General features: G+C 52.8%; 2 protein-coding genes across 3 annotated transcripts in view; one reads left to right on the top strand and one right to left on the bottom strand.

Moving 5' to 3' along the window:
- The window catches only part of LOC144934403 (gamma-aminobutyric acid type B receptor subunit 2-like), a 69055-nt gene extending 66933 nt beyond the window's left edge, over positions 1-2122 (top strand). For both annotated transcript variants that reach the window (XM_078860123.1, XM_078860122.1), the window contains exon 20: positions 446-2122. In XM_078860123.1, the coding sequence (XP_078716249.1) occupies positions 446-626 (181 nt within the window). In that variant the 3' untranslated portion in view covers positions 627-2122. The remainder of the gene's footprint in view (positions 1-445) is intronic.
- On the bottom strand, positions 1908-16835 carry LOC144934404 (peptidyl-prolyl cis-trans isomerase FKBP11-like). Its single transcript, XM_078860124.1, has 6 exons — positions 16591-16835; positions 14263-14325; positions 12548-12635; positions 11124-11157; positions 9288-9358; positions 1908-4171 (listed from the first exon to the last, which is right to left on the bottom strand). Exons 1-6 carry the CDS (start codon positions 16699-16701, stop codon positions 3969-3971), a joined length of 570 nt encoding a protein of 189 aa, XP_078716250.1. The 5' UTR covers positions 16702-16835; the 3' UTR covers positions 1908-3968.
- Positions 16836-20945: the final 4110 nt, after the last annotated feature.

Genomic DNA, 20945 nt, shown 5'->3' with positions numbered 1-20945 from the left:
CAACTAATGGCAGAAAAGCCTCGTGGGGTTTGCTCCGGTCCCTCACGCTCTCTCACACGCACGCCGAGGCTGGGCTCTCTGAACCAAGGCAGCGGCGGCGGGGCCAGCTATTAAGAGATGTGTTCTCGCTAAATGTATTTAAATTGCGGCCTCGCTGGTTAACGGGCAAATCACTTTCCAATGCATCACAATCCATCACGCGCGCGCGCGCTGCATTTCGCGAAGCGCGCCGTGTTTGGCGGCGATGCGTCAGGTCGGGGCACCTTCGCCGGCCAAGCGCGGCAGCAGAAAGCAACTTCCCGTGCGCGCCGTCACACCTCCACCTCCTCCTCCTCAAGCTCGCCCGGCCACTCCGCTTCGAGGCGGCGGCCTCTACCGACCCCTCGCATGCCGCAGCCTCACGCGGCCTCTCCCCCCCCCACCCGCCGCCCCGACCTGTTCGCAGATGCCACAGGCGGCTCTCCATCCAGCTGCCCATCCTGCACCACGCGTACTTCCCCACGGTGGGGGGCGCCGACCCGGGGGACCCGGTGGCCTGCTGCAGCCGCGCACCGGCGCACGCCGCCGCCACGGCCGCCGTCCAGGCGCGACCCCCGCCGCTGAAGGTCATGGTCACGGGGTTGTGAGAGGCGCCAAGTGGCAGGAGGAGGCGGGGGGACAGTAGCCAGGCGCGGGGCGGGGTGGGGGGGTTAAGCGAGCGAGTGAAGAAAAGCCACGAGCAGACGACTTTGAAGGATGCCTCCTGAACCCCCCCCCCCCCGCCGCCCCCCCCCCCCCCCGGGGATGGGACTTGAACCTGGACAAAGGGGAACTCGTCGAACTTTTGCTCCAGGCGTTTTTTGGCACGGGCACAGAAGAGACCGCGCTCATGGTGGCTATTTATTTATTTATTCCTTCATTTACCCCCAATCACTGTTTATTTTTGCGTCGGTAAGTCTCGAATCAAAACGACCAGGGGGGGGGGGGAGGTTCCGTTGATGTTGTTCGCGTCTTCTTGAAGAGGGTTTCGAGCGTTGTGTTTGAGAGGCCGCCGCCGCCACCGTCGTGAGTTGTTGAATTGCTCTTCACGAGGGGGCAATCGCAGTGTTTTCAGCCACTTTTACCTGCAGTTATTTTCTACATCCACGAGGCACCAGAAGCGCATTTAAAAATGCAATATTTCCACCGGATATGTTTTTTTGTAAAAGGGATCATTTGTAGGATAACCGCAGCAACATTTTCACATACACGCGCGCGCAATCCGTCAGCGGGGTAACTCACGGCCACGAGACACTGCGCCGGGAGCCGAGATCTCACAACGAGCTTTTATATATTTGTAACGATTCAAAACATACCCTAATGTCGGGCGACATTAATAAGCTCGGCAGGGAAGACGTCTCCCTCGTGCCGCGCTCATCATCAAGGTGGCTTCAATCTGCGAAGGATCCACGCCCGCCCAATTGCTTGGCGCGTGGCACCTGTGAACCGATAACCGAATCAATCGTGGAAGGGGCGGTGGGGGGGGGTCACTTCACGGCAATGCGCGACACTCACCTGATCTCACCTGAGCTCACCTGATCTCACCTGAGCGCACCTGAGCTCACCTGAGCTCACCGACGCGCTTACTCTTTGCGTCCACACGGTGGTGCCAACGCGCCGCTTGCCCGGACCGATTGGAGGAGAAGCCGGCGACGAAGGTAGCGCGTGCCCACAGCAATATTTGCCCAAGGTCCTCCTTGTGTCCGCGGGACGACTTTGCGCGCGCGTCTTTTCCTCAAAAGGGCATCGCCGGTCCACGCGCGGCGAGCATCGCCGAGGCCGCAAGGTTCCCGGCGCTCCGCAGCTCCGAGTCGTCCGGCCCGCGCAACCAGCAGCCGTCCGCACCCGCAGAACGCCGTTCCGAGGACATGTCCACGGTCCACGGGGTGTTTTTGTTTGTTTTGTACGAACGCCGGCGTGCGGTGCGAACCCCCTGGGCAAGCAGCAGCAGCACAGTGTTACGAGCCGATGATGCCACTTTGAGCCACTGAACCCCGGGGGCCACGATGCGCGCAATGTGTCAACTCTGCATGGTCGCTTTTGGGAACCGTTTTGTACTGTAATGAAGTGGATGTACAGATTAAACCACCTAGCTCTCTATAAACGTTGCTTCGCGGTGTACGTTCGTAAAGGTGTCCAAAAGGCGGGGCGGGCAGGGTTTTTGATGGCCGGCGGGCGATCGCGCCCGGCACGGCGACGCACGGCTCCCCGGGGTCTGGGATGCGCCGGTGGCCCCGACACGGGAGGGACGCACCCGGGATGAGCAACACACCCACAACGGGAGCTATCGAGCTCCTTTTTTTTTAGAAGCGACTTGGCCACAAATCTAAATGCACGTTTCTAAAGGTGGAGGACCCGGAGAAAAATCCACACGACCATAGGGAAAACATGCAAATATACAGCAGCAGGCGTCAGCGTCGGGATCGAACCCACGACCTCCTGTATACCAGGCGAGGTAGTTAACATCTCACCACCATGGCACCCCATAATTGCCTCGTTTGCAGCAGCCATATGGATTATTGCAATGCGAGACTGAGACGGTGATGGCTTGGGGAGACCTTTATCCAGCAGTGGATAGATCATAGCCGATGATGGCGGTGCCACAACCGCTTAGCACATACGGGAGGCATTTGACGTGCGAGAGAGAGCTCAAGTGAAACAGAACACAGCGGGACGGAAGCTCCACCGACGCATTTTATTTTGCAAGATCCCTGCTGAAGACTCGAAGGGCCCTTCCACGCACAATACACAGGTTCTCTACGTTGTTACGCCCGTGGCTCTGCTGTTGGACGCCCACTCCCAAGTGACAATCCCGGCTACGCGTAGGTCGCAGAGCTTTTTTGTTGAGCCAGTTGTCTGCCTATTTTATAAAAACAAGTTTTTTTTTACATTATTGCAACGCACAGCGCCAGTCGATTTCCCGATAGGTGCGATCGATTATTCCAATTCCGAGTCAAACCATAAATAGAAATACAGCAGCGGAATTCCGAGTGTTCATGCGACGTCTCCGTTCAAGCTGCGTATATGTTCCGCCAGATGCAGAAGAGCTGCCATCCTTTTGAGTTTACAAGGCCACAGAATCGACCACAGCACAAACGGAAACATTGAACAGGCTTTTGAATTGCAATATAATTTTGAGAATATTTGTTTTGTGCTATTATGTTGTAATACATGGGGTTTTAAAAAGATGGACCCAATTTCAAGGCAGTATATTTGTCGATGGCAACATGTTACAATTACACAAAAAGTTACAAACGGTTTAATGAGTTATCAACTTTTACTAACCATTTTATAAATGCCCTATGTGCCCTCCACCTGCTGTACGGACAACATCGAGACGATAGTTGAATTAGACCCAAACGCCTCTCAAAGTGTCTTCTTTCACTGAAGTCACCGCTGCCGTGATTCTGTTTTTGAGGTCATCCACATGAGTCGCTAATGGTGGCACAAAAACACGGTCTTTGACGTATCCCCACAAGAAAAAGTCGCAGGGTGTGATGATGTCTGGGGATCTTGGGGGCCAAGAGTGTAGCGCCAAGTCTCGGGGTCCCGTGCGACCCATCCAACGTTGAGGCAGCGCGTCTTGCGAATGACTGAGGCTAGGGGCTGTTTGTGCGCTGGGAGAGGCATCTATCCGTAATCAATTGCAACTCTATGCCCCGCCCTTTCAAGTGGTAAGAGTTTCATTCATGGGCAGTTCGTGGTTGCAGAGATATAGCGATTTCAAATCGGGTCCATAATTTTCAAACACCCTGTAAATTGTTCGCGATTTCTCAACACACACCGCACAGGATTGATCCGTCCCTAATTAAAAAAAGACAAAACACATCGCTGGGAGCCCAAGATGAGAAGTGGCAAAGCCGCTGTGGCGCGCGTGCGCGAGCAACGGACAAATTATTCATCCTCCCCCCGCGGCGCGTGTTTGCGAGCTCGGTGCTTTTCTGTCGGGATCACTTCTTCTTGTTCTTGCGCTCCTTCTTGCGGGAGGCACGCGGGGTGGACGCCTTGCGGTACAGGTAGTACGCCAGCAGGCACAGCAACCCCGGCACCAGGCCCACGTAAACGAAGGGCAGCGCCGTCTCCAGTGCCCGCTCCCACGTCTCCTTGTGACGCAGCGACACAAGCTCCGTCTCGAACGTGAGCACGGCGTCCGCTGGCCGTGCCCGGCGGGCACCGAGTCACAAGCGGTGGGGGAAGGCAACGAGGAGAAGGAGGAGAGTGAGCGCATCGGGATGAAGATACGGAAACGCGATGAAGAGATGACACGTCGAGAAGGTTAGGGGTTACGGTGCAGAGCGTGAGTAATAAAACACACTTGATTTCCGTCAACCGTGCCACATCATCAATCACCATCGCCGGCAGCGTGCCCCAACGCATGAAGGAACACCCACACGGACAACCTCCGATTCAAACGATCTCCGTTACGTCACCTGTGTTGCAATCCGCCTGTGCCTCTGCAGCTAAATTAAAATGGACACATAAGTGATTACAAAAAAAGAGCCCAGAGCTGCCGCAGCGTGTGATTGGGTGGTTTATTTTGGTCGTGCGTAAGAGAGCAGAGGGGAGGTAATGAGGGCATACACATAGAAAACAACCAAAGAACCGTGCTGGACAGGAAAAAGGGAATTGCATGTACGTGTGAATGCACGTGTGTGCACGCGTACAGAAGCAGCGCACGCACGCTGCGTCTGTCTCGCACGCATCACCAGAGATTAATGCGAGCGGTGAGCACCACTGCGTCTCTCGCTGATATCGGGCCGGCGTGTTGGCCATGCTGATAAGCGAGGCTTAGCATACATTATCACCGACTCGGCTAACTCCGCACACCCGCCGCGTCCGTGTGCATCCGCCGCAGCGAGCATCGGCTCCTGCGCACCGCACGTGAAATGAAGCAGCGTGCTCTGCGGGTGTGAAGATGTGCATGTGCACGCACGTTGGCGGAGGCGTCGTGTGTATGCTTTGCCTCATCGCTCGGTCCTGACTGCCAAGCCAGGCTGCGTACGTGTGACGCCGTGTGGGCGCGTGCGTACGTGTCACGGCGCGCGTGCGTGCGTGTGTCAGTGCGTGCGTGCGTGTGTCAGTGCGTGCGTGCGTGTGTCAGTGCGTGCGTGCGTGCGCCGCGTGTGTAATGAAAGTTGAAAAATGGCCCTCGAGCAGTTTCATTGTATGGCCACTTTTCCCATCAAGCCGCCTAAATATTTCAAGCTTAATCACCGGAGCACATTGATATTCTGAGCATTCCCTTGCTGCGCCGGGTTTGACAGGCGCTGGGTTTAATAAACGCGTGCCTACTTAAATGCCACCACTGAAATGCTTGCAGATCCACAGAATCCTCGTAAAGATCCTCATTAAAATTGATGAGATCCGGTAGCTTCAAGACATGCAAATCGGTCCAGCGAATCATCACGACCGTGAATGGGATTTAACCATCACGCTGGTTTTACGTTCCTCCCCTTTCCACCTTCGCCTCACGCAGCCCCCCACTCCACCTCTACCCCCCCACACCTCCCTCCTGCTTTCACTCACAGCCCCATGCAATGTAAAATCGGGTAGATGCTCCTCGCGCATGCAATGTTCACGCCATCTGCTGCTTTTTGCTCGCTCTGCCACGCGATGGCTTATTTTTATTCGCATTTGCAGAATGTTTATTCGCATGCTCGGCATCCTCCTTATATGCCCCTACCGCATACGGCCGTGTGATGAGCTGTTAAGTGTGCATCATTGCTGCATAGCGAAAGCCATCTGTCCGATGACAAGCTACTCCACGACCATGACAACTTTGGTCTCTTGCCTACCCTGTTCTGCAGACATGAATGCACATGCTGTGCAGTCTTCCCGATGTATCATGGCTGTCGTATCCTGACAAGTGTGGTCACTGGGGTTTCGACAACGGAATTTTTCATGATACGATACAGCAAACCCCATTGACCGACCCTATATCCAGGCATGCACTTTGGGATGATGCATTAACACACGTTTTTTTTGCATATAAGAGGGATTCATTGAGAAATTCATAATCGTATCCCCAATTACAACACTGTGTAACAAAAAACTAATTTTATTCCTGGGTAGTGTTATTTCCTAATTGCTTATACCTCAAAAGTACAGAAAATGGCTATTATTCCCCCAAACTTTGCTTTTGTGACCAGGAGAGTGATATTTTGAAACGTACCTATTTTCAATGAGAAAGCGTATGCATTTGTGTCATAAGCAATTAAAAAATAACACTACCCAGGAACAACAATCGTGTTACATGTTTTTTTCCCCTTTCACCGCCCATGGAAAAGCAGAGTATCCGTGCACGACAATTCATCTTGGGTGACATCACCCCACATCACCTGCAATATCCACCCCCACTCCACCTGCAATATCCACCCCCCCCCACTCCACCTGCGAGACTCACCCCCCCCCCCACTCCACCTGCTAGATTCACCACCCCCCCCCCACTCCACCTACGATATTCACCCCCCCACCCCCCCCACTCAACCTACGATATTCACCCCCCCCCCCACTCCACCTGCGAGATTCACCCCCCCCCACTCCACCTGCTAGATTCACCACCCCCCCCCACTCCACCTACGATATTCACCCCCCCCCCACTCAACCTACGATATTCACCCCCCCCCACTCCACCTGCGAGACTCACCCCCCCCCCCACTCCACCTGCTAGATTCACCACCCCCCCCCCACTCCACCTGCGATATTCACCCCCCCCACCCCCCCCCCCACTCCACCTACGAGATTCACCCCCCCACCCCCCCCACTCCACCTACGATATTCACCCCCCCCCACCCCCTCCACACTCCACCTACGAGATTCACCCCCCCACCCCCCCCCACTCCACCTACGATATTCACCCCCCCCCCACCCCCCCCACTCCACCTACGATATTCACCCCCCCCCACCCCCCCCCACTCCACCTACGATATTCACCCCCCCACTCCACCTACGATATTCACCCCCCCCCCACCCCCCCCCACTCCACCTACGATATTCACCCCCCCCACCCCCCCCCCACTCCACCTACGATATTCACCCCCCCCACTCCACCTACGATATTCACCCCCCCACCCCCCCCCACTCCACCTACGATATTCACCCCCCCCACTCCACCTACGATATTCACCCCCCCCACCCCCCCCCACTCCACCTACGATATTCACCCCCTCCCACCCCCCCCCCCCCCACTCCACCTACGATATTCACCCCCCCTACTCCACCTACGATATTCACCCCCCACCCCACCCACTCCACCTACGATATTCACCCCCCCACCCCCCCCCCACTCCACCTACGATATTCACCCCCTCCACCCCCCCCCCAACTCCACCTACGATATTCACCCCCTCCACCCCCCCCCACTCCACCTACGATATTCACCCCCCCACCCCCCCCCCCCCACTCCACCTACGATATTCACCCCCCCACCCCCACCCCACCCACTCCACCTACGATATTCACCCCCCCCCCCACTCCACCTACGATATTCACCCCCCCCCCCCCACTCCACCTACGATATTCACCCCCCCACCCCACCCACTCCACGTACGATATTCACCCCCCCACTCCACCTGCGAGATTCACCCCCCCCACCCCCCCACTCCACCTACGAGATTCACCCCCCCCACCCCCCCCCACTCCACCTACGATATTCACCCCCCCACCCCACCCACTCCACCTACGATATTCACCCCCCCACTCCACCTACGAGATTCACCCCCCCCACTCCACCTGCTAGATTCACCCCCCCCCCCCACTCCACCTGCGAGATTCACTCCCCCCCCCCCCACTCCACCTACGATATTCACCCCCCCCCCACTCCACCTACGATATTCACCCCCCCCCCACTCCACCTGCTAGATTCACCCCCCCCCCACTCCACCTGCGATATTCATCCCCCCCACCCCCCCCCACTCCACCTACGATATTCACCCCCCCCCACTCCACCTACGATATTCACCCCCCCCACTCCACCTGCTAGATTCACCCCCCCCCCCACCCCCCCCACTCCACCTACGATATTCACCCCCCACCCCCCCACTCCACCTGCGAGATTCACCACCCCCCCCCACTCCACCTGCGAGATTCACCCCCCACTCCACCTACGATATTCACCCCCCCACCCCCCCACTCCACCTGCTAGATTCACCCCCACCCCCCCCCACTCCACCTGCGAGATTCACCCCCCACTCCACCTACGATATTCACCCCCCCCCCCCCACTCCACCTGCGAGATTCACCCCCCCCCCACTCCACCTGCTAGATTCACCCCCCCCACTCCACCTGCTAGATTCACCCCCCCCACTCCACCTGCGAGATTCACCCCCCCCCACTCCACCTACGATATTCACCCCCCCCCACTCCACCTGCGAGATTCACCCCCCCCCACTCCACCGTTCCGTATCATGTGCACGTGAATACAATACATTGATACAGTACTGTACGTTAATACAATGCATTGATACAGTACTGTACGTGAATACAATACATTGATACAGTACTGTACGTTAATACAATACATTAATATTGTACTGTACGTTAATACAATACATTAATACAATACATTAATACAGTACGTTGATGCGGTACGTATGCTGCACAGAGCCCATCGCAGATGCTCATCCCCGTCCGTGCCACGGGGGGGATTTAACCCAGATGTGATTGCTCGAACATCCACACTATCATATTGCCTATGTATATATTCATGTGGAAATGCTATATTCGTGTTTTTTAAGAGCTTGCAAACAAAGGCCACTGATGGTGTGAGGCCAGGAATGAAACTTGAAGACTCAGCGCAGAAAAACAAGCTCTCGTGAATTCGTTATTGAGAAACACGGACCTTCAAGTGGAGGCCAAGCCCTGCCACTGTGGTGATGCTGACACATCAAGTTGTTAAAATGGAAGTGTAGTCCAGCATGTGTATTAATGTAAGGAATACAGTGCAGAGCAGTGTAGCCGGGCTAATGTCACCCATCTATCATAATATGGCTGGACAGCATCACTTTGAAGGTGTGTTACATTACTGAAGCCTCAAACTCTGGTGGGCTTCTTCCCCTTGGTGGCTGAATCTGGCGACCAAGGGAAAGACCTGAGGGCAGATGGTGGTGGAGACTGTCGGGGCAGGTCATGGAGGAGGTTTGCTGCGTGTCTACTGTGGAGCAACTGTGGGATCTGCCGGGAGGGTAGAGATATCGGCGAGGTCCCAACGGTGACGCCAAGGGGGCCAGCGTGGGAGCCGGGCCCGGTGCTGCCCTCAGCCCCGCCGTTACCTGGGATGCTGGGAGGAGCGCCCCTCTTGCCGTACGCCAGGTGAGGCGGAATCACGAGCTTCCTCTTCTCCCTTTAGACGACAACACGCAAACAGCCACGTGTCAATCCACCGCCTGGACCAGGGCTTACCCCACACTGCGCCGGTCACGGGGGTTATTTGACCATACTTCGCCACTCTGGTCAGCGCTGGTCGGGAGCATACAACCACATGTAGAACAATAGATGTTGCTGCACTGGCCACCACGCAGCCTACATTAGTCCCCCTACAGCCACCTCTTTAACAACCTGCTGGGCAACACTGGTGGTCGCCCATCCAAACACGACCCAGGGTCAAGCCTGCTTAGCTCGAGAAACTTGACGAGATAGGGGTGCAGATCAACGCAACGCCCGCGTTGTTCATTGTGCGTGACCGATGTAAATTCTCATGATGTTCGTGAAGGGCTAAAGGGATGACATTTTGGCACAGCTAGAATTCAGTCGATCACGATTACTGGACAGACATGCAAAATAACGTTGAGCATTTAGACACCGAAAAATTATGGCCTCGAAGTTGATTTAACTTGGCCTAAAGTCGTAAAATTCCTAAAGTTATATGCTAAATACTTAAAAATGTAGGCTCTCCAGTCTAGCGAGTTGGTTGTCTCAGCCAGGCGGTGGCTATGCATGTGGCTTCCTGTGATCCAGCACTGTGTGGAGGCAGCAGCGAGGGTTGGTGGATCACACACGGATGTTGTGAAACTCCCTTCCCATGGGCGTCGAGGAGGTGTCACATACCCTGGCTCGCCAGGAGGTGGTAACAGCAAAGTGCGGGCTAATCTCTCCCATCTGTACGGGATAGTGTTGCCTCCTCGTATGCCTGGGGTTTCTCCACTTTCCTCCAACATAAATAATAATAAATGTTAAGTGAACTAAGGTATTTGCCTCCTTTGGAGTGTGACGCTATAGCCCATAGCAAAACCCAACAACAATCTCACTAGCGATGTATACGTGCATATGTAAATAAATACACAAATGTGTGCATTTATTACAAAGACAAAGATTCCCCGGTATAGCCTTCACAGATTGTTGGGACAAGTGTTGTTAGCGAGCATTTTTGAAAGCCAGCATGGCACATGCTCACCGCTGCACCACCACTCGCCATACTACGGGACAGCCATTCGATTTGGTGTGAGCAAACTGGTACAGTTTACACACGCGATGTTTTCGCGTCAGTGCTGTGAAAATGAGGGTCGCGCTCGTATTTCTGGGCTGAAAGCTCCACTTTTGCCTCGGCAATGGGGGCGCCACGTTGGCGAGATGTCAACTATCTCACCTGGTATACAGGAGGTCGTGGGTTCGATCGCTGATTTCTGTATATTTGGAGTTTGCATTCTCTCTGCATGGACACGTGGGTTTTCTCTGGGTCCTCCAGTTTTTCCCTCCACATTTAGAAACGTGTGCTTAGAGTATTTGTCTGCTAGACATTTCCACATAAGCTATTTTGGTTGAGCTATCATTTCTCAAAAATATCTGAAAAGCTCAGTGGGCCTTACCTGGAAAATAAGAATAGGTATTTACCCTTTCTGGCAATAAAACAGGTGTTACAATTTTCAAACGCCAAATCGCTAACTTTTGCAAGCCATCAAGTCTGCATTAACCGCACATACTTGTGACAAAACATTATCTTGCATACTGGCAAAAAGGTCCCATCAATACAATAAAAATAGTTTAGTAAGCCATAACCTACATTGTATATCTCACAATAAACCCAGAGCAGCTCGCTCACCTCCCTCGCTGGTTTGTGTGAGGCTAAGCGTAAGATCGAGAGGAGCTCTCTCTGTTGTCATGGGACTTACCCAACACACATGCCGAGCAAGCCCTGCTCCCATCCTGGTAGGAGCAAAACAAAACACCTCGTTAATCATGCCCCCAGCAGCCACAAAACTTCTTCCTCAGCACAGATTGTAAGCTGTTCCATTTTTCTTCTTCGTGTGCTCATTACAAACGCATAATTCGATAATGCACACATTGCTCACTTGTCTGATTTAACACGTGGCTCAATATCTGTTTTTAAGCCGAACGTTCCTCCAAAGCTGCCAAGTTAACGGCAGCGCTGTCGCACCGCCGTCGAGGGCCGGGGGTGTTGAGGGAGAATGCCGGCGTTTGGATCGTGCTCGCTCGTTAATGTGCGCCCCCTAAGCGGCATAAGCTGGTAAAACACCCACTGTAAAAAAACGTGCATTTAGTACATTTATAAGTTCAATTTTTTTTCTAAAACTACACGTGTGGCCAGAAATGATATTGTTTCACTGAGAAGTGTCTCTGCCGCTGGTAAACTGGTGTGCAGGCAGGTGACTATTAGCCGCAGTGAATAGTGAAAGGTAATACTGGACGTGGTATATAACCGGGTGTGGAAGTATTTCTCCTGGTCACCGATCAGCATGGACTTGGCTGAAAGTAAGCCCTGCCGTATCGTACACACTACACAAACTCAGAAGGAAACACGATCACTCCTCACACACCCGTGGGGCCTGTTTCCAAGTGGATTGAAATTATTTAACGAAGAAAATGCCTCGGAAAACACTCGGGGGCTCCGATCAGAGCAGTGGTTCTTAACCTTTACTGCAGTCTGCACCCCTTTGATTCTCAATAGTAATAAAATAAAGTTACGTTAATAAATACCTCGGTTTGATGAAACAAGGTAGTTGTACTTATGTTCCCGTGCTTGATTTATGTTTTCAATGATTTACCTTCGAAATAAATCTGGCCATGTCTCGCACTCCCAGAAAGGGCATCTCGCACCCCAGGGCGTGCGTGCACCCCCCCCAGGTTAAGAAGAACCACTGGATTAGAGAGACCTTGGAGGTCAATACAACAGGATCTGCCCAACAAAGCACGGCGAGAAGAGCTGGCCGCAGCACACAGCTTGGACAATGGATGTATCGCGAAATGAACAAACAGTGGAACCTGCTACGATTCAACAACTCAAGTTCGATTTCTGCTCACGACAAAGATCAGTGATGAATATCTGAACCGGTCTTGGGCCTCTCCTAGGTCGGCTCAGTCTCAAATGAGTACATGGTGTGGTGTGCAAACATCATCAACGGGTCCGGGCGTGGTGTTCGTCACCCACCCCCTCGTGTACCGTGCCGGCCTTCATAGGTGCTCGCTAACAACAATTGCCCCAAGTCTGTTAAGGCTATCCGGGGGGATCTTTATTATTTGTGTGTGCGTGTGTGTGTCATGCAGTCCTCTTGCCACCCATCCATGCCGCTCTCACCTGGAATCACTTGCTTCTTGCCGAGCTCCACCTGCAGGGGGTCCCGCATGGCTGACGTGTCGAAGACGGAGCCGTCGTTGAGCCGACCCTGTGCGCCACGGTCCACGGCACGCTCGTTCACTCGCTCGCTCACGCTATGGGTCCAGCCGCAAGCCCGCCTCTTCTACAGGCGCCACGTGGCACTCGCGCTCGTCTCACAAACCCTGACTCTCTAGGCTCACTAACCAGCAAAATCCATTGTTGCACTGTACTTCTATGCGCTCGCGTCTATGCTCCCCCGCCGACACCATCGCCACTGAACAGCGTCGTGAACGATGCATGGTGGCGCATCCTCCACGGCCCACACCGTGCAGGCAGGGCCTCATCCAGCAGTGCATCCATTCACAAAGGGCTGTTCGTGCAATGTGCATGTACACACGTGCATATGTCAATCCACCTTTAGCGTGCCAGGCCCAGTACTGATTGGAGAATTGTGCCAATGTCAGTAGATGATGGTGGCACAGGGTGGCAATCCTAATCAATAATAATAATAAGAAATAGACTGCTCTTTGTCCAGTGCATGCAGCTGGATGAACCATCCTGGTTAGGTTCACATTCGGGTTTTTGTAGTAGCTTGCGGACATTATAAAACATGACTGTGGGGGACTTTAATCACGTCAACTGCATTGAATTTTAAAAGCCACCAATATGAAATCAAGCCCACAAGACTTAAATTCGAACTCAATAATGAACCGCTCTCCCAAATGCTAATAGGTATGGCGGTGCCATGGGCGAGTTGTCCACACGTAAACTCTTGCAACTTACATTCAAGCGTCTGGGTATGGGCAAGAGTGCGTGTATTAGAATCATGTTAAAACACTGCGATGATGCTAGCGTGTGTTTGCTTCGTCCAGTTTAGGCTTTAGTCCAATATCCCACCCCCTCCCATCCTCCCCCTCCCAGCCTAACCCACGCAGCATCAATAAGCCACGTCATGATTCTCTCGAGAGGACACGTGTACACCTTGTGGCCACCCAGGCACGCTCAACAGATGCCTACCGAGACTTATCCGCCATCAGGCAACGCACACGCACGGGTGTAATAAACATACAGCACACACCCACTTACACACACTCGTAAACATACGTACAGCACACAATGATCCCCCGTATAGCCTTAACAGGCATGGGGAAAGTGATGTTAGTGAGCACCTATTAAGGTCGGCAAGGCACACGTCGGGGTGGGTGGCCAGCACCACGCGCGGCCGCCTTTGTATCTCCAGTGGCAATGTTTATACATCGCACCAGGTACCTATTTGAGGCCGAGTCGACCGAGGGGAGGCCCATAACCGATTTAGATCATCGTCACTGGTGTTCGCCATGAGCGGGAGTTCCGTATAACAAGGACCATAACATGGACCATAACATGGACCATAACAAGGACAGACCTTTGGGGCAAGTGCTGTTAGCGAGCACCAATGAAGGCCGGACCGGCACACGAGGATGTGGGTGGCCAGTACCACGCCCGGCCGCCTTTGTCTCCCCAGTGCCGCTGTCTCCACTCACCAACCCAGCATATACAACCCCCCACACACCCAAATCCAGCACTTACACAAACAAACCCCTACCCACTCAACCCCCCGCACACACACCAACACAGAGGCTGACACAGGACACACGCACACACATCCACGTCCCCAGACACGGCCGTGTGACCGTGCCACCTGCGGCTCTCACCGTGTAGTGCACGTGCAGCGTGTCTCCCTGGGCCGACAGCTCCACGCACTCCTCGGGCTTGTGCTGAACGCGTGGGGGGGTGGGGGGGGCAAATGCGGTCACTCATGCTACGATGTGCCCGGAGCGAAACGTCGAACGCGAATGACGAGGTACAAACTTGAAAACGCATCGGAGAGCTTTGCACAGCGCAACATACGCAGGCTGACGCTTACATTGGCCGCGGTGGCGAGATGTTAACTACCTCGCCTGGTATACAGGAGGTTGTGGGTTCGATTCCAACCCTGACGCCTGCTCTATATTTAGAAGTTTGCATGCTCTTCCCGTGGTCGCATGGATTTTGCTCCGGCTCCTCCAGGTTTTCCCTCCACAATTATAAACGCCTTTAGAGTATCTGGCTGCTTTAAAGTTCCGCACGATAAGCAACTTGGTTTTGAGATGTAACATGTGGCCAGGTCGCGTCTGACAAAGAGCTCCACTGCTCAGTGGGTCTCACCCGGTCAAATAAACATCGTCAAATATCCCCACGTGGCGCCCTGCGACACGAGTTTACAAACAACGACGAGCCAATTCCACGACACCAGCCGACAGTCCTCTGTTTACAATAACTTATTTAGGCAAAGTTTTTCATCAGAATGGTTTAAAGCCCCCGCCTGTTTGAAGTGGGTTATTGCTCGCAACGTCGTGACATCTAAATGAATGAAACCTGATTGTGTATGTAAAATGTTTTTTTGTCTCATCGGTTTGATGTGGTGTCAACTCTCTGCCTCTGTTCGGGTCCATATGTCACCGCACACCCCTCCCCCGGTCCCCTCTCGTCTCCAAACAACAATCACGCGCAACGTTTCTCGTACATCGTCGTGATGCGGTCACATTTGGACGCGCTTTCAATCCAAATTGGATGGTATCGCAGTGTAAACCACTTTCATTTCTGGCACGTAGAATGGGCTCGCGTGGAAATGACTAATTAACGCCGTGATTGATATTCATCCACGACAGCCTCAGCGTCTCTGCGTTTTCAAAACTGCACCGTCCCCCAATTGCGTGCGCGTGGGTGCGTCTGTGCAGATGTGCTGACGCGTGTGCAACAAAGCCACGTGCGTTCCAACTGCTCGGACCAAACTCCTTCCATCATTTCCTACAGAACCTCTCCACTCACTCGCCATAGACCACCGGTACACAAGCCAAGTTGATTGGTTATTAACAATGCATCTATTACGAAGGTACTTGTGCAATGACGAAGGGCCATTGGCCGAAACGTCGCCGATTACCTGTGTTGTTTATTTTAAGGCCACGGCGTATTAATTCATATACTGTATATCTAAAGGGAGAAGTTATTCTTTGTTAACATTAACCAGTGTTGGATGCAGTTTGTCATAAAATAACATTGAGTATTGATCTTAGTAATTCAGTTGTAAGCTGAAATATCGTGTATGTTGCACCATTTTAAGAATGCTGGCATTTAACCACTTTTACGCACGAAGCAGTTAAACGCACACATCTCTCAACGAGTTTCACAGCAATGGCCGAGAGAGTGCATTAAACGTAACTCGGTAGAGGTGCGAGATTAACTTATTGTAATAATGCAAATAGAAACATATGCAACTAGAATTGTGGGCACACGTTGAACTAAGAAACGGAATTCTTCGTTTACCCGTGACCTTAGAACACGCATTATGCTGACGTTTCAAGTAACGGCCCATTGTCAGTGTGGACAGATCGCAGAAAGGCTGGCAGACTTAAGGGGGCCACACTTTGCCCCGTTTTAACAAATGCGGGCAACCCAAGGCGGAAGAGACGAGACTGTTGTTGCGAAAGTAATCGACTGAACAAGTGGGACTCAAAAACACCACGACCCCTTTCCCATTGAGTGCGAGGATGGCCATCACCCACCAGGCGTGGGGTCACACGCGGCCCGGGGTCACATCGCCCCGCTCACTCCACGGACGAATCAAACGTGGAACTCAGAGAGACGAGGTCCAAGAGAAAACTTTTCGAAAGTCTTTTTCTTTTCCATCGAGTACACAACTCCGCATCACGTCCCGCCAACAGCGTTGACATATTGTAACACGCTAAGGCTCCTCGCGAATCCGTCTCGTCCCATATTTGAACAACCCACAGCCGGCAATGGGCATTCCACATTCCCATGGCAGGGGGCGAGTCACGAGACAAGAGAGCTATTAACAGTCAAGACTTAAAGGCGCGCTAGAGATACACGGCGATGCTCTGTCACCGTCTACGGAAGGCTTCTTGACGCCGCGATGCCACGCGCCCCCCTCCCATCCTCATTCATTCCGCGCGCATCTCCCCCCCCCCCCGCGCGGTGCCTACCACCACTTCCACGAGCAGCTCGGCCGGGTCGGTCCCCGCAACCAGACCCAGCAGACCGAGCAGCAGCAGGCTGCCCAGCAGCGCCCGGGAGGGCAGCAGCAGCAGCAACATCGCTTCCGTGTGTAGGACGTGGCGCTGGCCGAGGCAAAGAGAGAGAGGGGGAGAAGAGAGAGGCAGAAGGAGAGGGAAGGAGAGGGGCTGGAGAGTGTCACCCCGGCTCCGCCCAGGAGACCCCGAGCCAATGCGTTCGAGCCCCGCCTCGCTCGCTCGCTCGTGAGAGTTTGTGGGAGTTGAGCCACGGCGGTGGCTCCGAGCGCCACGTGGATGCGGGATGAGTGAGGCTGGGGCGGTGGTGGTGGTGATGAGTCGCCGTCGCGTGGCAGGCTGTTGCGGGGCTGGCTCCTTGCCAGTTGGTTCTTAATAATGATCATTCATCACTGTGCACATTATGTGGTGGGGCTGTACTGCTGCGTTGGCATTGGTGCATAAACATGAATAACAAAATATCAACACAATCGTCAAGAACATTGCTTTTAATAGAAAAGTAAACAATAGGCGACGTTTAAAGAAAGTCATTCTTCACAGCAAACAAATGTGCTTTGAATAAGGGGCGATGATGTATGTGCCATGAAGAAGGGGCATTGCCTGAAACGTCGCCTATATAATTTTATTTATAAGGCAGTAATAATCGTACATCAGCAGCAGGATGCTGGCTGCAGCAACACCATCCATAGTCATGATCGATCCGGTCGCTTATAAATGGTCAACCTTGCCAAACAGACGATCCTGATCTCCTGAGTGCTCACCTGGTTAAACAAATAAACTCGAATCTGGGTCACCATCATTATCATAAACCATAACAACCGTTCTTATGAAATGTTAATTTACTTATTGTCATAAGTGTCAATGAGCATCGTCGTTATCACAAATAATTGTGTCGTCATTCACCATCGATCATCAATCCTATTCGATCATCCATCAGTCGTCATTCATCACCAATCATCAATCACAGTTGGGATCTGCGTGTCGTCTGAATGGTACCGCCGCGTCTCTGGCGGGTGCCGCACGTGCGGCAATGCACGGGGCACCAACACCAGGCACGGGGGAGATGTCCAGTGACACTCAGGGAGACGCTTAAAGGTGAGCGTTGGTGACGGAAACTAATCCAGAGAAGCCACAGTGGGTGTCGAGACTTCCCAGCAGAGCCCTGCAGTGGAATGCTCATTCCAGTAGTGCCAATTCCTGTTTTAAAGAAGTAGATTTTCTCTGAGTGTGTAAAGGAACTGTAGTCTCACGAATGATATCCACCGCACGTACGAGGGGGGGGGGGTGCATTTAATAGTCCGCACAAACGGGTTAGCGAAACCACTTGCTGCTTTTGACAGGTTGGGAGTCTCACGAAACCGCATGATCCACCAAGTCCTGTGGAGATGGACGCCAGCGATGTCATCACGGCTCTGTCGGCGAGTGGAGCGCGCCATGGGGCTGTGAGTGAACGGCTCTAAATCAGAACGTTATTCTCGTTTAATGTGTTTTTTTAAGTTCAAACAGTCACGAATAATATTGAAAGAGGCACATATTTAATTTTATTTGCAAAAAATACGTTTTAAATAACCATGTTAAACATGGCAACAACGTAATATCGAGAACATTGTATGTATGTTGAACTTCTTTCACACCGTACATAGCCAACGATGCTAATCGGAGATGCGGGGGAAAATATACCAACAAAAATGACACACGCTTCGGAGAGCAGAGATTTTGTGAACGTCTGATGATGATGATGATGGAGTTGCGGGGGAAGGACAACAAACTAAACACACAAAAGCAGTTGTAAATAAATACTTTTCAAACTACATTTAAAAGTGCATCGCTCCGAGTGGCTCCCTGACATCGGAAGGAAGAGCGTTCCAGACGGCCGCAGAAGCGGTGACCTCCGTCTTCGTTCGATGGCCAGCAGCCAAAAGTCGCTGCTGCTGCGAGGATGACCCGGAGCTCGCCTGATGGTGGTTTATGCTCCTTAACGAGATCAGCTCTAAAGAAATTAGTTTTCAATCATTATATACAATTATAATCGTAATTCATGATATTCACCGAGGAGGCTACGCGGTGTAGCAAGTTGTGGCTTGGCCGTCCCAAACGCGGGCAACCAGAGTTTGAAATCCCTCAAGTGAACTTTCGTGGAACTTTTATTTTCACATTGTGTGATGACGTCACACGAGTCGAGCACGGCCACAAGCGTCCACGTGCAGCCAGTGCCGAATTATCTTCATAGAAAGAAAAAGTAGCTAAATGCTTTCAAGCTATCAATTCCGGTTTAGTGATTCTGCACTTGCTCTGTTACTATAGTATTATACTGCCTTTAACGTTTATGAACGACTGGGTGGTTAAGGTTAACGATTTGTCGTATTATCTGTAGAGGCCGACGAAATTCGGTTTCGGCCGAAAGTCAATTTTTAACTTGCGGTTTACTTTCGGTTTCGGCCGAAAGTCATTTTTTTTACTTTCGGTTTCGGCCGAAACCAGAAATTCAGTTTCGGTCGGCCTCTAATTATCTGGCTGTATACCAAATGAAAAAATACAATTACTTTACTATGCCAGTTAAACATTTGTGTTTTCATATTTACGTGTGTTTTTTTTATTTAGTGTCCCTTTACAACATATGCTACAGGCCCCGCACTAGCTTCATCCTGCACTGCGTGCAGCCGAGGGCGAGAGAGAAAGAGAGAGGGTGTCCCACGGTGGCGGTGGAGACCGTGACAATGAAGGAGAATCCTGGAGACGCCTCGACGGACGAGGGGAAGCTGGCAAAGAGAGACGGCAAAAATATTGTATTCTTATTATGATTGTTCATAAAATAGTTGACCACTTTTCGTGATCAAAGGTAGCGTACCATTTGTAAATAATAGATTGTTACACCCGTGACTGAGAATCTGAATCTTTATTTATCCTGGAGAAATCAGATGAGCTGTGAAGCTCTTTTTCACAGATGTTCAGTAGGGGCGAGTCAAACAATATGAGTGCAAAGTATAGGAAATGTAAGCAAATTACTACAAAACACATTCCTGCGGAGGGAGCTGGTAGGAACGTTGGGTTTCTCGGTCAATAGCCAGGGTCAACGGCGGCGTGGTGCATTCCGCAAATAGGTTAAACGTTGAGTTTTACTGGTAGGAACCTCCTGGTTCCACCAGCCCACAGGGGATTATTGTGTCTGTCCGTCGTGCAGGGAGGGGCTGGGTGGGGAGGGAGGGGCTGGGTGGGGAGGGGAGGGTGGGCAGGGGCTGGGTGGGGAGGGTGGGGTGGGGGCTGGGAGGGGTGGGGCTGGGTGGGGAGGGGCTGGTTACACCGTGGTGCCCTTATAAAACTCAACGTTTAACCTACTCACGCCGGCTTGTGCCCGCCTTCACAGTCGGGAGTACAGTATTTGCGGAATACACCACGCCGCCGTTGACCCTGGCCATTGACCGAGCAACCCCACGTTCCTACCAGCTCCCTCCGCAGGAATGTGTTATAAGGGCACCACGGGGTGACCAGCCCCTCCCCACCCAGCCCCACCCCTCCCACACAGCCCCACCCCTCCCACCCCCACCCAGCCCCACCCTCCCCCTCCCCACCCAGCCCTACCCTTCCCCGCCCCACCCTCTCCACCCAGCCCCTCCCCACCCTCCCCACCCAGCCCCTCCCCATCCTCCCCTCCCCACCCAGCCCCTCCCTCTCCACCCAGCCTCTCCATGCACGACGGACGGACATAATAATCCCCTGTGGGCTGGTGTAACCAGGAGGTTCCTACCAGTATAAATACGTAAAATAGACTCAATGTCGTCTTATTGAGCAGAGCAATATATTTCAAATTGATCTATCGGTGCATCGTTACTTGCTTAGCCGTTCGTAATGAGACGTCACTGTCGCGAGCTTGGAGATTGCGTCTCCGCGAGAAGCCCCCACTTCTCATTCATTGTGCGATACTTTCATTAGGGGGGAGGGGGATTGAAGAGCATCAGTGCGCGGCCACGCATGCTCAATGTGCAATCACAGCCACGTGCGTGAGTGCGTGCGTGCGTTGACGCGCGCTTGCCACGAGATGCAATTCCTCTATAATTTCTATTTGCTCTCAATGCCGACGTTCTTGTCTTTGGGAGCGAAAAGAAAAGGGCGAGTCCGAGAGGACGACCCACTGGGGAGATGGAGCGCTAAGATCAGCTCAAGCGCAGGAATGAGGTGGATTGCGGGCAACGAATGGACACGAGGAATGGCGGAATTGTGGAGATGCATGTAGTATCCAGCAGTGGACAACACCGTGGCTCATAGTAATCACAATTGAATACGTTGCACTAAAATATCGGACGACGAGGTCA

The sequence above is a fragment of the Lampetra fluviatilis genome, chromosome 10, assembly GCF_964198595.1.
Source record: "Lampetra fluviatilis chromosome 10, kcLamFluv1.1, whole genome shotgun sequence".
NCBI classification, from domain to species: Eukaryota; Metazoa; Chordata; class Hyperoartia; order Petromyzontiformes; family Petromyzontidae; genus Lampetra; species Lampetra fluviatilis.
The sequence above is the reverse complement of the archived record's forward strand: the minus strand, read 5'-3'. Positions and strand labels throughout refer to the sequence as shown.